The 16,684-nt window shown below is 64.6% G+C and overlaps 2 protein-coding genes and 1 pseudogene across 3 annotated transcripts; 2 read left to right on the forward strand and 1 right to left on the reverse strand.

The window, feature by feature from the left end:
• Positions 1–4,560: 4,560 nt before the first annotated feature.
• On the forward strand, positions 4,561–6,845 carry POLR2H (RNA polymerase II, I and III subunit H). 2 transcript variants are annotated; one of them, XM_065640226.1, is made up of 5 exons: positions 4,564–4,704; positions 5,101–5,184; positions 5,901–5,994; positions 6,106–6,189; positions 6,313–6,845. In XM_065640226.1, exons 1-5 carry the CDS (start codon positions 4,632–4,634, stop codon positions 6,428–6,430), a joined length of 453 nt encoding a protein of 150 aa, XP_065496298.1. In that variant the 5' UTR covers positions 4,564–4,631; the 3' UTR covers positions 6,431–6,845. The 2 variants fall into 2 exon arrangements, with proteins under 2 accessions (XP_065496299.1, XP_065496298.1); XM_065640227.1 differs by lacking the exons at positions 5,901–5,994; positions 6,106–6,189 and having other exon boundaries at positions 4,561–4,704.
• Positions 6,846–7,455: 610 nt separating this feature from the next.
• Positions 7,456–9,251, reverse strand: THPO (thrombopoietin). Its single transcript, XM_065640552.1, has 5 exons — positions 9,195–9,251; positions 8,270–8,397; positions 8,104–8,190; positions 7,732–7,896; positions 7,456–7,626 (listed from the first exon to the last, which is right to left on the reverse strand). Exons 1-5 carry the CDS (start codon positions 9,232–9,234, stop codon positions 7,456–7,458), a joined length of 591 nt encoding a protein of 196 aa, XP_065496624.1. The 5' UTR covers positions 9,235–9,251.
• A 5,064-nt stretch (positions 9,252–14,315) lies between these two features.
• Positions 14,316–16,667, forward strand: LOC135991737 (uncharacterized; annotated as a pseudogene).
• The last annotated feature ends 17 nt before the right edge of the window (positions 16,668–16,684 follow it).

Below are 16,684 nucleotides of genomic sequence, written 5' to 3' on the forward strand. Positions count from 1 at the left end.
TGTTGAGACATGGTGACATGCTCCCAGCCACCCCCATGCTGGGGACCCTGGCATCCTGCTCCCCTTCCCCCGCCACACCACCCTCCATCATCTCCTCGTTCCCAGCCTGGGTAATTGGTGGCCTGGTGACAGACGGGCTCATTAACAGCTTAATTTCGTCTTCATCTCTTCCTGTCCAACTCCCACCCCAGGTGGGGACCAACCCAGCAGGGCGCAAGGATGGACACCCCGAGGCCACCATGCCCCATTGCTGTACCCCGTGGAGGCACCCATGGAGCCGTCCGGGCAGCACACATGCACACATGTGTGCAACACGCACCAGCAGGCAGCACTACCCTGGGCAACCCCACGTGGCCTTGGCTCCCCAAAATTGGGGTGCATGGGGGGACCCTCCATCCCTGGGCATGGGGATGATGCCACCCTGCCCCTCACCCCGCTGCCTGCAGTGATGCCACCTTGGCGGGTGCCCGCAGGTGCCCACCCTCCCAGCCTCACCTTGCCCATGTTTGCTCCCGTAACGGTGGCGGCGTTTCGGCTCCTTTGTGCCGGCAGATAACAGGGGCTGCCGCCGCCTCTGAAGCACCGGCAGCCCGGGCACCGCTGCCACCTCACAGCCCGAACCAGGCAGCAGGCAGGGGTGCAGGAAGGGTGTGAGCAAGGGGTGCAGGCAGGGAGGCAGACCCAGGCGTAGGGGCAAGTGAGGGGTACGGGTTGGAATGCAGGCAGGATGCATGGTGGTGATACAGGCAGGGGTGCAGGTAGGATTCCCAGCCACACTGCTCCTCTGATTTGCAACCCAGGAGCCCACCCCCACCACCCCCTTGCCCGGGCAGTACCCAAAATCACATCCCCCGTCCCCCTCCTTGGCAAAGGCAGCCGGAGGCAGCCCACAAACAGCTGCTGTCGGTCCCCCAAAGGCTGCCCCACCGGATGGAGGCCTGGCCGCCATTCAAAGGCGCGCTTGTGTTGTATAATTTATCGGCAGGAGATAACAGTCAAGCGGCTAACGAGGCGGGAGGGCTGCACCCCCACTCTGGGGAGCCTGGCACCACGGGAACAGGGGCTGCCAGGATCAGCCACACCAGGGCCATGGGCACCTCCCCGGCCATGGCAAGACGGGGGAATGCCCCAGTTCATCCCATTTTGCGCTGGGATGCTTTGGGGGTGCCCCAAGGTAGAGGCAGAGATGGTGCCACCCTGTCCCAGCCATCCCAATGCACAGAGACCCCGAGGGCTATGACACGACCTGGATTCAGGTTTTGGGGGGCTCTTCACCCCCAGGGACTCATGGCTTGAGTGCCCCCACAGCCCAGCATGGAGGGGGGCAGTGGGCACAGGAGCTCTGGGGTAGGGAAAGGCTGGCGCCAAATCCGGGGTGGGTTTGTTTAATCCCAGATAACAAGGCGACGCCAGGCACCTGGCTGGCAAACGGTTGCTCCCCAGGCAATGGAACCCATCGGCACACACTGTGGCACCGTCTGCTCGCCCTCTAGCAGCACAGGGCTGGCATTAGCTGGGCACATGGGTCCCTCTGGCCACCCACGCTCCTGTGGCACGGAACGGCACATCATGGCATGGATGGCACAGCATGGCACAGGGTCAGCGAGGCAGCAGGCACATGGGCAGAGCCAGGGCAGATGGGGACGCAGTGCATGGAAAAGCAGGGTGCTCCATCCTTTGTCAGTACTGGAAGGATTTACACTAGGGCCAGCTCCCCCCAGCCAATTCCGTCCACCCAGGCTGCCTTGGTGTGGGGCCGAGGAGGGGGCTTGGCACTGTGGCCATGCCACACAGCCAGTCCCCAAGGAACTTGGGGCCGTGCCAGGCCCCTGCTGCCACCCCAGCCCTGTGGCATCTGGGGGCACTTGGAAACCTGCCCCCCGGCCCTCCACCAGCTGGCCCCACAGGTGGCTGTGTGCCCATGACCCCCACCCGGGGACATGCCCACCTGTGCTCAGGGTCGGGGCCCAGATGTGCCCCGGTCCCATAAGGGCGGGGAGACAGACGGCGCGGGCGGCTGGCAGGGACCTCAGGCAGCAGCAACCCTGGGGGGTGGCCTTGCCAGCTGGTGAGCATGGCCCTGGCTGCCTGCCGGGCTGCACCAAGCGTGCCAGGTCTCAGCAGGGACAGCCAGGTGGGGTAAGCCCAGGGTGAGCCCTTTGTGTCACCCTGCAGTGACCCTGAGGGCGCCCAAGCAGGGGGCACAGCTGTGCCAGGGCCCCTAGCATGAATTGCACTGGGCTCCCGGCGGGTACTCCTGAGCACAGTCGGGGCTGGCACATGGGCCCCTCTCCTGAAAACAGCGCTTGGCTCTGAGCTGCCCTGGGTGGCTGGCCCCCACCTGATGGGTCACATCCCTCCTTGATGGCACCCTGGGGGTCCTGGAAGGGGCAACTGGTCCGACTGGTGAGCCTGGCTGGGGTTTAGGGGTCCCCTCCAGCACACCCCGAGGGTGCTCTGCCATGCTCGGTGTGTTGCTGCCACCCCCTGGCAATGTGCACAGTGTCGGGTGCCCCCCGCAGCCCCCCACGCATGGGTGCCCAGACCCACCACGACCCAGCCTCACACCACCCCACAGCGGGTAGGGCACCCCGCGGTGCAGGATGCCAGGGAGGGCACAGGAACCTCGTGGGGGGGTCCACACCCCACATCCTGCACCACGTGGGGGGCCTGGGCATGACCCCCACAGTCTGGTAGGGAGGTTTGTGTGCCCCCCTGAGCCTGGGTGGGCAGAGCAGGGAGGGACTGCAGGGCTGAGAGGGGATCACCCACCCAGACGATGGTTAGAAGGAGACAAGGTTATGTCCCAGCGCATTAAGGCTGTCCCTGCTGAGTGCCACCGCTGCAGGGTGACCTCACCGTGAACCGCCCGTGCAGCCCCCCCATGGGCCATCAGCATCCCCTGTGACACCAGCGTCCCCTCTGCATGTCAGCACACTGCCCCATCCCACTGCCTGAGCCGTTGGGATGCACTGGCACCATGTCACGGAGGGGACACACTGCAGAGAGGTCACACACGGGTGAGTCTGGGTACCACAGACATCTTGTGATGGACATCCCAGCACAGATGCTGGGGGCACCTTGGCTCCAGGTCTCGCCCCAAGCCACATCCCGGAGATGTCCAGCTCATGGGGACAGCATGGGCTATGTCCCCACACAGCCATCTCGCTGCAGGCACCGGGGACATGCACGGGGACCTGAATCCCATCGATGACCCCACTCATGGCCTTGGAGTCCCCATCAAGCTGCTGGCATGTGCCGCACCCATGGTGCTGTGCCACCTGCCTTCCCTGGTCCCCGTCACGCCAGGGCACCTGCCCCCACCCTCCACCTTTGTGCCAGCCACTTAGTGCCACATCTGGGTGGGGACTCCCTGCCCAAATGGGGGGCAGGGTCTCCACTGCTGCGTCTCGCCTGAGCCAGGGAAAAATCCGATCAGGGAGGCTGGCGGTGGCATTTGGGGGCTGGGGGGAACAGGGCTGAACTCCTGACCCCACATTGGCAGCTCCCTCCCAGATGCCAGGCGTGCAGGAACCCTGCGGCGCCCCAATGCGTGAGCCGCCCCCGGCCCTGCCGGACCCCCCCGCTGCCCTCACGGTTCATCGGCAGGCCACGGGTGATGGCTGTCACCCATCCCACGTGGCTGGCGTGGGAGGGGGAAAGAGGCGGCGGGGGCTGCAGTCCCTCTACCCCATCGCTGGCTGAGTCTGCACAGCTCATGACACTGGTGCCCAGGTGCGGCGGGGCCCCGTCCCTCTGTCCCATGCCTCGAGCGGGGGGACGGCGCTGCGAGACCTCCGTGGGGCAGCTCAGAGCTCCCCACGCGGGGGCCGCTGGCAGAGGCGGCTCCGGGCCGGGGCCCGCCCGTGGCCGTGGGTGCCGCCGTGGCGTGCGCGGCTCCGCGCGGTGCCATCCGCGGCCTCGCAGCTCCCCCTGCTGTCATCGGCCGGGACAAGGACAGACCCCCCTCGTCGGCACAGGCATCCCCGGAGGAGTCCGAGCGCATGGAGATCCCCCCGGTGGCCGGCTCTGCGGCACCCTCTGGGGCCAGCCCACGGCAGCGCGGCCACGGCAGGGGCGGTGGCACCCCTCACTGCAGGGCACCCCGCACTGCAATGCATCCCTATTGCAGACCACCCCCTACTGCAATGCACCCCATTGCAATGCACCCTCACCGCAATACCCCCCCTGCTGCAATGCCTCCATTGCAGTGCCCCCCATCGCGATACACCCCGCGTTGTAATGCCCCTCTACTGCAGTGCGCCCCCACCCCACTGCAATAGCCCCCCATCTCACTGCCCCTCTTTACAGTGCCCCCCCCGCAATCGCCGTGCCCCCCAGCCGCAGTGCCCCCGCCAATCCCGTGTCCGGGGATGCCCGCCCATTGACCCCACCGGGAACCCGCCGCCGCCGGGGTCCTCGGCACTGCACAGCGCGGCGCCGCGGTGGGGAAACGGGACCGGCGGGCACTAGGGCCGCGCACACACCCACCACCCGCCGGTCGCAATGCGCAGGCGCTCTGCCCGTCCTGAGGCTATTTCCGCCCGCCGGCGGGTAGGGCGCTCTGCCCGGAGTCGCGCGGCGGAAGTGAGGGCGCGCTCATCGTCGCGCGTGGACGCGGAGGCGCCGCCATGGCCGGGATCCTGTTCGAGGACATCTTCGACGTGAAGGACATCGACCCCGAGGGAAAGAAGTTCGACCGCGGTGAGTGGGGCCGCCGCCCCGCCCCGGGCCTGTGCCGCCGCCGCCGGCCGGGGCTGCTCGGCGCTGCCGTCCCGCGGGGCCTGTGCCCCCCCGCCGCCCGGCATGAGCCCCCGTCCGTCCGCGTCCCCCCTCCGCCCTTCCCGCCCGCGGGGGCCCCTGTGCCCCGTCCCCTCGCCGCCGTCTGGCTCCGACGCCCCGGTGCACGCTGCTCCCCCAGCCCGGACGTGTGCCCGCGGCCCCGGTGCGCCCCGTGTCCCCCCGCCGCGTCCCCTCCCTCCCCGCGCACACCGCGGTCTGCTCCCGGGCTCCGGCAGCCGCCCCGAGCCCTGCGCAGCCCTTCCCTGGGACCCTGCTCGCCCCCAGCTCTGCTTTTCCTGACTCTGGTGCTCTCCCCAGTGTCCCGCCTGCACTGTGAGAGCGAGTCCTTCAAGATGGACCTCATCCTGGACGTGAACATCCAGATCTACCCCGTGGACCTCGGTAAGACGTGGGGCTGCTAGGCCAAGATGGGCTGGGGTGGGGTGGGGTGAGGTTAGAGAGGCACGTGCTGGCGCTCAAAGGAGACCCAATTTGCTGCAAACAAGGAACGTGCTGTCTCAGACTTTCTTGAGGCTCCTCTGCTGTCCCCAGGTCACAGGGGGTGTGTGGTGCTGCATGGTTTTGCTGTGCTGGGGCTGAGCTGGATTCTGTTTTGCCTTACTGTGAGACTTGTTTGGGGTTGTCTCTGGCCCATTCCCCAGAGATGCTGGCTGGTGAAACTGCCTCAGCTGGTGGCAAATGAGCCTTAAGGAGACCTTTTGAACTGAGCTTCTGTGGCTGAATATACGAAATGGGTGGAAAATAGAATCTTACCACAAACAAAGTATAGAAGGGCTGGAACTAGCGTTACAATGGCTCGTGTACCTGCCCAGGACACTCTGGGACTCTCCCCATGAATCTCTTCCTGTGGTGTTGTGGTGGATCTATCTCCTCTATGGTGGTGACCAATGCCTGTGGGGAGCAGGGAGACAGAGGATCCAGTGTGATCTTTTCCTTGTTCCCTACAATTCTGTTAGAGGACTGAAGGCAGGAATGGGGCTTTGGCACAAGCCAAACCCACCAGAGCAGCTCCTTGCCACCACCCCAAGATCTGCAGTGGCCGCTGCTGCTCTGTGTGTGCCCCTCACCTTCTCACCGCTCCTCTGCCCTCTCCTCAGGGGACAAATTCCGCCTGGTCATTGCCAGCACCTTGTACGAAGATGGCACTCTGGACGATGGCGAGTATAACCCCACAGACGACCGGCCCTCCAGGTATGGGGCTCCAGCCCGGGACCCACGTGGGGGTGGATGAGGGTAAGGGTGAAGTGCTGAGGGGCACACCCTGGTTTGACTCTTCTCTGAGCTCCCACCATCCCATCGCAGGGCAGACCAGTTTGAGTATGTGATGTACGGGAAGGTGTACAGGATCGAAGGAGATGAGACCTCTACAGAGGCAGCCACGCGCCTGTGAGTGTCTGTTGGCAGGAGGGGAACACGATGCCCTGGGGTGGTGTGGGGGAGGCACCAGGGTCCCAGCCTGGGTCTCCCATGGAATTCCCCCCTCTCACTGCTCCTCTCCTCCCACCCCAGCTCTGCCTACGTGTCCTATGGGGGGCTGCTCATGCGGCTGCAGGGAGATGCAAACAACCTGCATGGGTTTGAAGTGGACTCTAGAGTTTACCTGCTGATGAAGAAGCTGGCCTTCTAGGAGACCTCCTGCCTCCATGGGCTGCCCCAGAGACATTCTGCTGGCAAGCAAACAGGAGCCCTCTGACCCCAAATCCTGCCCCAGCACCTGTGCTACTTGGCCCCTCTGGAGCTGGAAGAGAAAGGGGTGCTCCCCATCGTCATCCTGGCCTCTCCTGACTCCTGCTGGGATCCACAGCTCCCTCCTGCATGGAGAGAGGTACCTGACAGCCAAGTGGACACTGTGCTGAGCGCTCTGCGCTCCTGCCTGCTGGATGTCTCTTCCCACCTCTTCCTTCCTGTGCTTCAAAGCAGACTCAGCCCTGGCACGGGACTGGGACAGCTGCCTGTCTGCCTCGGGACTGAGGACTGCTTCCTAAGAAGCTACCCTGAAGCAGGCCAGGCTTGTTCTTGATTAAACTAGGATGTGTTTTCTAGATCTGGCTCTGCTGGCTGAGAGGTGAGGCTGGCAGGGAGCATGTGCGCCTGTGTGGGAGCAAAAGGGGGTCCCACACCACTTTCCCAAAGGACGGACAGTCCAGACCTGCCCCAGGCTCTTCTCTGCCAACCCACTGAGCATGGTGCACGCTGCAGGGGTGCAGATGCAAGGGGTGGTAGCTCACATCCCGAGTGGGGTCTGGTGGCAGAACTTGGTGGCCATGCAGAGCTGGCAGCCACCGCAGGAGGGAGCTGGGCACTGGGGAGAGACACAGAGCCTGTTCCTGAGGGGCTGCCTCTTGCTGAGGCACCTGGGGCTGTGCAGTCCCGGGGACAGAAAGGAGAACATGAACAACCCTTTAGAAAAATATCTCTTTAATTGTAAAGCATTCACAGTAGAGGTGCCTGCCTGGGTGGGAGCAGGGCCTGTACCCACTGGCACACAGGTGTGCTGCTGTCTGCCTCTGTGGGCCACGTGGTTGCTGGAGGTTTGAGGAGCAGGAACCAACCCTTTCCCTGCAGACACCTTCCTGGACGCCCAGAGTACAGCTCGGTGTCCAGCAGGATTGCTCTGACCTGGGATCAGGGGTGTGAGCCCTGTGTGCAGCCTCACTGAGGGTCTCTGGCACCCTCCTGGCCTTGCTGGCACAAGTCCTTGGCCAGGTCATGGAAGAAGAAGCGCAGCTTGCCCTGCACCAGCTGCCGGTAGGTGAGGAAGATGCCAGTGATGTGGGTTTGCTCCATGAAGCGTGGGGAGCAGCCTGGCTCCCAGGGTCCTGCCTAGGGGCGAGAGGGGAACAAGAGGAGTGACAAATGCTGTTGTAGCCAGTCCAGTGGAGCTGGCACCTGTGCCAGGGTGGTCTGGCTCATGTGGGGAGGTCTCACCTCCCAGCTGAAGGTCTGCAGGAGCAGGAGGAAGGAGTTGGCATGTCGGTAAAGCTGTCCCAGCTGCCTGGCCCCACACTCCTGGGTCACCTGGCCCTGGGCCCCTGCCACAGCCCCCACCAGCAGTGCCAGGTCACACAGGATCTCCCGCCGCTTGGTCTCATTCTAGGGGAACAGGCAGTGAGCAGGGTAGCCCCCTGGCACAACTCATTCCTCTGCGCACCCTGGATGGGGTTCCTCCACCCCCCTGTGCCGCCAGGTGTGCACACAGGCATTGTGTTTAGCATTCCTGGTGCCAGGGCCAGCCTGGGGGTTCTTTCTCCAGCCCCATGGGCACCCCAGTGCCAGCACTGTCCTCCCAGCACCTCTCACCGATTTGGATTTCCACTGCTGGAGGCTGAAATCCACCAAGGGCAGCACCACGGGGCAACTGAGAGCAGGCAGCACCTGGCACTGGCCCTACGGGGGGAAGAGGTGCTGAGGTGAGATACCAGGAGCTGTTCCCAGCCTTGTGTTTTGGGGGGGAGTGCATCCTCACCGCTCTCTTCTCCATGTCCTTGGCCTCCCCGATGTACTTCTGGATGAGTCTGTTGTCGCAGACCAGCCGTGTTGGGCTGGCACGACCATCTTCCATGTGCAGGAGGAAGGATGTGAGGAGGAGCAGCCCTGGGGAGATAGGGTTACCTTGGGCACCCCTCCCTGGGCAGCTTCAGCCCAGGACTGTGGCAACCCCTCACCCCAGCGCAATGGTGGCCCTGTGGTGGGATGCAGGGGGAGATTTAGGGGCTCTGAGGAGGGCCTGGCGCTGCCCTCGGATCAGTCAGTGCAGGGGCCCAGTGCTTCCTTGGGAGAGACGGGGCTTCCCTGCTGGTGTGTGCTGAGGGGATGCATATCTGTGTCGGTGCAAGGTTTTTTGGCTTGCAGGTGGGGAGCAGAGCTGAGGACAGCCCTCCGCATCAGTGCCAGGAGCAGCGCTGGGTGTCACGTGCACTTTGGGGAATCCTGCCTGCAGCATCCCGCAGCGGATGTCAGCTCCTCACCGCGGCTCCGGCCAAGGGCTCGCCTTCTGGCACTGCCTTCCCCAGCGCTGCCAGCATGCTGCTGACCGGAGCACCTCTTAGCTGCTGTGCCCAGTGCCTGCCCCTCCTGGCAGCAGGCATCTCTTCTCTAAAGGCCCTCTGTGCTTCCACCTGCCTCACTGCCCACCTTGGCGCTACACCTGTCCCCAAAAGTCCTTGGCACAGCCTGTTTTCATATGATAGGCATGGAGAGATGCTCGGGTGTCACTAGCGGCCAGGTCAAACCAAATTAGAACCACCCTTAGCATTTGCTGCCCACCTGTGGGGCTCATCTTTTGGGGTGCCCAGGCTGGGGATGCTCTGGCTGTGCAGGCACAGCATTTGCTGCCAACACAGTGCCCTGTCCTGCTTGCTCCCGTCCCCCGCTTTTAGCCATGCACTCACTGTTCAGCTCCATGCTCAGCTGGGGGCTTCGGCCCTGCATCTTCCACCCTGGGGCCAGCGGCTGCTCCCCAGTTCCCGTCCCCCTTCCATGGGGGGTGGCGGTGGTGCGGGCTCCCCGCCAGCCGCCCAGCCGGGACGGAGGGCCAGGGGCCAGGAGTGCCCCTGGGACGGCACAGCGCAGCTCTCCAGCTCCGGCCCGGCCGCCCAGCGAGGCCGCGCGATTTCCTGTTGTGTCGCCACTGACCTTCGAGCAAAATCGCAGCGGGGGCCCCGTGCCCGGGGGACGGCTTCCTGCCTCCAGCCGCTTCCTCCCTTGGCTCGGGGCACGGGAAGGGCGTCCCTGGGCGCCTCACCTGCCCCTGGCCTGAGCGCTCAGCTGCGGGGCCTCAGTAGTTAGCACCTCAGCTGTGCCTGTCTGCGGGGTGAAGGTGGCCCTGGTACCTGCTGGAAAGATGGCATCAGTGACCCTGCACTGGACAGCCCTGGGGCCACCAGCCCTCATGGGATCCTGCTCCTGGCTTTGGCAGCCAGGCATGAAGGCCACCAAAAACCCTCACTCAGAGGTGGGTTGAAACCCTAGTGACCTTCACCCAGAGGTGGACCCCAAACCCTGGTGACCCTCACACAGAGGTGGGCTTCAGCCCTGGTGACCTTCATCCAGAGGTGGACCCCATCCCTGGTCACCTTCACCCAGAAGTGGACCCAGAAACCTGGTGACCCTCACCCAGGGCAGGACCCCATCCCTGATGAACCTCACTCAGAGGTAAGCCCCAATTCCAGTGATCCTTGCCCAGAGGTGGGCTCCAACCCCTGCATCTGTCACCCAGCAGTGACTCAGGGGGGTGGAGATCCCTGGCAGGGCTGTGGTACATGGGGACCCCTCTGAGCTGGTGGTGGAGCATGGGGATCTGGCTGGCATGTGGTCCCTGGGGCTGTTTCACCAGAGATATTGGCTGGGGGAACAGGTGAAGCACCCATGGACACCCCTCCCTTGGTTGGAGAAGCACCAGGGGTCTGCCCAGTGCTGGACCTTGGCACAGCCATGACCCACCCCCCGCCCAGGGCACTCTGACCTGTGTATGTGCACGTGTGTGGTTGTGTGGCACACATGTACACACCTCCCATGTGCACCCTCAGACCTACGCGTGTACACACGCACTTCCCTCAGCACACGTCGGGCTCCCCGCACAGATAACCCCTGCGGCCGAGCACCCACACACACACTTCCTTTTGAGGGGGATTCCCCCTTTTGAGGGGGGATCCCCCCATCGCACATCCTCTTGCTCCCGCTCTCCCCACAGCCTGCGCTTCCTTCTCACACCCCTGCTCTCGCCTGCTCCCACCCCTGTCCTTGCGGCTGGCGGTTCCCGGCAGCGCCTGGCTGGGTGACAACAGGCAGAGTAAACACCTCAGCCCTGCTCTGCCTGCCCCATGCCCCGCTCAGCCCCCCATAGCCCACCTTGCAGGTCGCCGGGTGCCTGAACAGGGGGTCCGGTGGGTGCTGCGGCTCCAGAGACGAGGCTGGGAACTCAGCTTGCAGCAGCTGGAGCCCAGAGTACCGGGGTCAAACACCGCCGGGCTTCCCACACACGGCCATGCCCCGTCTCTGCGGACGTGACGAGCTGCAAACACGGCCGCCAGCACCCTCAGCCCCTCGGCCAGCACTGGCCCTGCTCCTACTGCTGGCTGCACACCAGCACCCAACGTCCCTCCGCCGTGTTTGGGTGCCTGTCCCTCCCTTGGTGCTAAACCCTTCAAGATGCCAGGCTGGAGAGCTGTGGTCCCCTGCGCTCCCTGCTTGTCTTTGTAATTAGGCAAACGAACTCATCAGGGGAAAGCAGAGGGCAGCTGGAAACTGGAGGTCTGCTGGACCCCAGTGAGTACGAGGGCACCTGAGATGCCCACAATAGTCCCTTTGCCCCAAAATACTCCCTTCCAGCCACACCAGAAGCTGGTGGGCGATGGGAGCCCCTGCTTGTGGGCAGGCTGGGTTTCTGCTGGGGAAGGCAACACTGGCATTTGCTGCCCATGCCAGGGGGGCAGAGGGGGATGTGGGGGGCAGCCCCTGCTGCTGGCCCACCATGTTTCCCCCAGTCCAAATCCAGTGGTGCTGTGGATGGAGGGGGAGTGGGGCACTGGGTGGGGCTCAGAGACCCCAGAGGGGCCTGCGGGCTCTGGCCAGGATGGGCAGGGAGGGCTCTGGCAGGGGGCAGGAAGCCCTGGGGGGGGACTGAAGGGCTGCACAGCTGGACAGACCCTGGTGCCAAGTTTCCCACCTCTCCTTACAGGGTGCAAAGTGCTGGGAATCCCACCGCGGGGAGGAAGCCATTTGCACCCACTTCCCCAAGGTGCTGCGGGCAGCTGGAGGTGCCAGGCAGCAGGGGGGGAATGTGGGGAGACTGGGGACGTGTGGCACAGCTGTTGTCCCCGCAGGCCACCCAGATGTGCTCAGTGGGCATCCCCAGGATGTCAGTGCAAGGCAGGGGGGTGTATAGGAAGCAAACCTGGGCTTTCAGAGGCAGGGAGAGGGATCCCAGCCCCCTTTGAAGCCCCCATAAAAGAGTACAGCATAAAGGGAAGAGAAAGTCAAAGGAACAAAGACAGCAGCTAATCCTGGCGTGAGCAAACAGCCCCGTTTGCTCAGGGCCCAGCTGGCCCCGGGGCCAGGGAAAGGAGCCCAGCGGGGCTCTGGGGGTGCCAGGCAGCAGGGGACCCTCCACCTGTGCTGGCCCCCTCGCTGAGTGGAGGCAGCCCCTGTGAGCTGGGTGTCCCCTGCCCCCTCCGGGCCTTTTTTTACATTTGCAAATTGCCAGTAAACATCCGTGGGCAAATCCTGCTCCCCACAGCCCCCGCACCCTGCACTGCTCCCCGGCAACCCATCCTGGGATGGCACCACGATGCTGCTGGGCGAGGGGCCGTGCAAGGGGCACTGTGGCCGGGGTCCCGCGGCTCAGGGGATGAAGGCTGGCAGGGATTTCCCCACCTCTCCCAATTCCTGGCAGGCCATGCACTGCCCAGCACAAAGCCTTGGGGGCTGCCCAGAGCATGCCCAGGGACAAACCCTCCAGCAGCTGCCTGGCACCAGGGCACTTTCTGTCAGGAGCCTTGCTGGTATTTGGGGCGATCCCACCATGTTGCCTTTCTCCATCCTGCTCCTCAGTCCAGCTCCCCACCCCAATGGGGGCCACAGGGGGTGCTGGGAGGGCACCTCATCCATCTGCCTCCATCCCGTGGGGCAGCGAAGGGGTTAATGCCAGGCAGCTGAGCCGCAGGTGGGCGCAAGAATGAAATTCCTTCTCGCAGTCCTGTGAAGTCTGGGCACAAATATTTGCCTGCATGTCCGGTGGGGAGGAGGGAGACCACCATCACTCTGGGAGCTTGCTAATCCCCATGCCAAACACGGCCCCCCCATGCCTCGCATGCCCCCTGCCTTCTTCCCACCAGGGTTGCCCCACAAGGCCTTTGGGGAGGGGACATTTGGGGACAGGGGCACACCAGCACCTGTGGGTGCTCTTATAAGCAGGGAGCTCTATGGAGTTGACAGGGCGCTGGGGGCGAGCATGGTGCCCCGGGGCATGGCTAGGGTCTGTTTGGTGTGGCAGATGAGGATGTTTGGGGTCTCCATCCTGCTCTCCAAGCCCTGCTCATCGCAGCGGGCCAGGATGAGGGCGACAGTCCCAGCCATCCCCACCATGCCAGAAACACACCCTCCATAATAAACTCCATGTGTTCGCAGAAGGAAAACAGCCACTTACCCCCCCTCTATCAGCCCCCCAAGCTGCATCCCCCTCCCTGTACCTGCCACCCCCAAAACGCCCTCCTCTCCTAGACCCCCCGGCCTTCGTCTGGGGCAGCCCAGCCCTGCAAACCGCCTACCAGTTGTGCAAATATTGCCGGAATGGCTGTAATCCCCGTGTCCAATGTGAATTATGAGATATTTCCACCCATTACGACAGGCCCCCCCCACCCTGCCGCGTGTGTGCGAGGCCGGGGGGGATTAGTCACGGGGCAAGCCGCAGTCGGCACAAAGCTTTGGGGAGGCCAACAGCTCTCCACACCCCGTGCCAGGGTGGATTGGTTGGTGGGGGCTCTTTTTGGAGAGAGAGGGTAACCCCCATGCCACCCAAGCTCTGGGCTCACGCCTGGCACGGGGGTGGGGAGGAGGTGTCAGGGTGTCACGGAGGCGGTGGGAGGCCGTGGGAAGGGGGGGCCGGGGCGTGTGGTTTCGCCTCGACCCCATCCCCGGGGAGCAGAGGCTCCTTCCTGCCGCCCCAAGCCCAGCTCATGTTCAAAGCCGCGAGCAGGCAGCAGCTAATGAGACCAGACAATAGGGAGCTGCGTGGGGCAGGAGCGCTGGCGAAGCCCCGCCACGACACCCCCACGCCAGCCATGGCACGGCCCCAGCACCGTGGCCCCCCGAGACCCTCTGCAGGGCACAGAGCACATGCCCATGAAGCCCCAGCAGTGCTGCGGGCTGTTTTGGAGGGCACCGTAGGGGCATTCCACCCACGCTGTGCCAGAATGGCACCCCATGGGGCCGCTGCCTCCCCACCCCAGGGGTGAGCCAGGCACCCGCTCAGGGTAGAGGTGCCGGAGGGGTGTGGGTGCCCGGCAGCATGGCTGGGGCTGCCCATGGCCGGCCAATTCCATTCCGGTGCAGCTCCAGCTGCCCGCAGCCGGTGGCCCCATTGGGGCTGTGCCGGCACCATGCCCAGCGCCAGAGCGGCTCAGAGCTGCCTTTGTGCTGGGTGCTGCCAGCACACATGTGCAGGCACTGGGAAGCAGCTGGTGGGACTGGGACCCTTTCCCAACACCACCCCTGGCTGGCGCCACCCCCTCCCCACCAGCACAGGGACCCCCGAGGCTCTGGCAAGCCATCCTCTGCCCCTCACTTGGGGGCATCTCTTGGCATTTCCAGGAGCCACCAGGGCTGTGGTGAGGGATGCCCAAGCATGGCTGGGGCATCCTTTTCCTCACTGCCCGTGTGTCCCCACTGCAGCAGCGATGCCCCCTCCCCAGGCAGGGATGCCCAGCACTCTCCCACCCTGCTGGGCCCCATGCCAGCGTACCATCCACATCCCAGCCTGGTAGTGTTGGGCACCCTCGCAGCCACCCCGCTTCATGCTGCCATCCCATGCCTCAGTTTCCCCCACGCCAAGGGCCACAGCCAGGCGAGTTCCCCATCTCTCTTTCCTTTTGCCGGGAAAGGGGAGGGAACTTCCCTCGCTGCTTCCCCATGTCCTACAGCTGAGCCAGGAGACTGTGACGATCTCTGGGTGCACGGAGCCAGCGCCGGATTTCTGGCACCAGCGGAGCAGCCAGGAGCCATTGCCTGCCTCCTCCCTGCTTGGCCCTGCTCACGTCCCGCCGTCCCCCACGGCCACCACTGCAGCGGGCACCACACGGCAACGCTGGCACAGCCGCACAGACCCCAGCCCTCCCACACTGCTGGAACCCGGACCAGCGGGAACACTGGGAGAGAGCGGGGACAGGTCAGTGGCACCACTGGGGATAGTGGGGAGGGCATGGAGTCGGGGGGTGCCATGCTGCCAGGCGTGGTCCATGCTTGCAAGCAGCAGGGCATCAGGCACAGCCCATGCCCAGGGGATGCCCGGGACCCTGGCGGTGTCCCAGCCCCGGTGATGCCAGCGGGCCGTCCCACCGGGGCAAGCCTGACTGCTCCTCGCTGCTTCATGCCAGGTCCTGCCACTGGGCAGGTCCTCAGTATGGCCAAGTCCCCCACACCCCACGGCCCTCCCCAGGAGAGGTGCCTACTGCACTGAGACACATGCCAGGGAATGTGATGGGGCAGCTGTGGGAGAGCTAATGGTGGGTAACCCCTGCAGGCCGGCATCGGGGGCATGGGGCGGTGGGCTGCAGCCCCCCCAGGTGCTCTCTGGGCTGCAGGGAGGCCCAGGAGGAGCCTTCTGGGGGGGCAGGGGCCTGTTGTGCTCCAGCTGTGCCGTGTTTCCCTAGCTACATCGTACAGCTGGCTGGGTGTTTGTACCGCCCGGAGTTGATTTTGGCAGCCCTGTGCTTCCCCCTCTTCCTCTCCCCACCCGCCTTTCCTGCCCGCCACGCACCCACCACCCGCCACCCCTCCCTGCCACCCTTGGTGGGGGTGGTAAGGCAGGGACGTGGGTGTCACATGCTGGACCCCCTCCCCACCACCTCCCCTCCCCATGGTGTGTGCCTCAGTTTCCCCAGCTGGATGATGCTCTCCCCAGGCTTTTCCATGGTGTCAGCTCACTGGCCACTGCTGCTGCCCTCGACAGCCCAGGCACATGTGGGTGAAGAGCAGGACCGGTGCTGAGTGCTGCTCTCTCAGCCTCCTCCACGGCTGCCCCCTCCCCTCCCTGGACAAGGGGACCCAGGTGTCCGGGCTCCTGTCCCCCTGCTGCCTCTGCCACCAGTGGGCAGGAGTCCAAGGTCCTGTTCTGGAGCCTTCCTCTGCTCAGAGTGGGCAGCAGCCAGAGGGATTTGGGGATATCAAGGGAAAAATTTGTGGGGTATGTGTGACTTAGCAGGGTTCAGGGTGGATTTGGGGTGGGGAAGCATGCTTTGGGGGCCCATGCTCAGGGGTGCTGAGTGGATGGTAGATCTGTATGTCCTAGGGAGGGACTGGATGAAGGGGGAGAGATCTGCAGGGGGTCCACGTGTCACTGGGGACTGTGTGGATGGATGATATCCTGCAGTGCCCCATGTCCTGGGGGTGCCAAGTGGCCTGGGAGGGGGCTGAGTGGATGAAGGAGTCCCCAGGATGTCACATGCCTGGGGTGTCCAGTGAGCCCTGGGAGGGTCATGCCTTAAGGTGGGCTGTGTGGATGGGGAGCCCCCAGGATGCCACATGCCCAGGAAATGCTTCGTGCCATGAGAGAGTATATGGATGGAGATGGGGAATTTGAACTGGGGTGCTCCACAAATGCCTTATTCCTGAGGGGGCTATGTGGATGGGAGGGTCCCAGGGGGCTCACGTCCTGGGGAGAGCATGTGGATGGGGACATACCCTGGATGCCCAGTGCCCAGGAATGCCCCCAGTTTTGTGGAAGGGTCGTGGATGGTGACAGTGGTGTCTTCACAGTGCCCTGTGTCTTGGTGGGTGTTGTGCAGATTGGCGGGAGGGGGGGCCTGTCCCCAAGATGCCCAGCCCCTGGGGGTGCCCCAAGGGAGGGTATGTTGATGAAGTCATCCCTCAGGTACTCCATGCCCAGAGGTATCCCATGCCCTGGGGGTGGAATACGAGTAAGGATGCTTTATACCCGGGGGTACCCCATGCCCAGGGGTGGGGGGCAATGGCTGGGGCCTCCCCAAGAAACCCGGAGTCCCGGGGTACCCCATGCCCGGCTGGGCACCCGTGTGCCCCAGGGTGCCACAGGACGGTCCGTGCCCGGCGGGGACGACGGGGCCCGGGGGGACTCGGAGCGCGACGGGGGCGCGTCCCCCCCGAGCCGGTCGCTGCCTGCGCCTCATTAGCGGGGCCTTTGTTTGCA

Source organism: Caloenas nicobarica, chromosome 8 (assembly GCF_036013445.1).
Source record: "Caloenas nicobarica isolate bCalNic1 chromosome 8, bCalNic1.hap1, whole genome shotgun sequence".
In the NCBI taxonomy this organism is placed as follows: Eukaryota; Metazoa; Chordata; class Aves; order Columbiformes; family Columbidae; genus Caloenas; species Caloenas nicobarica.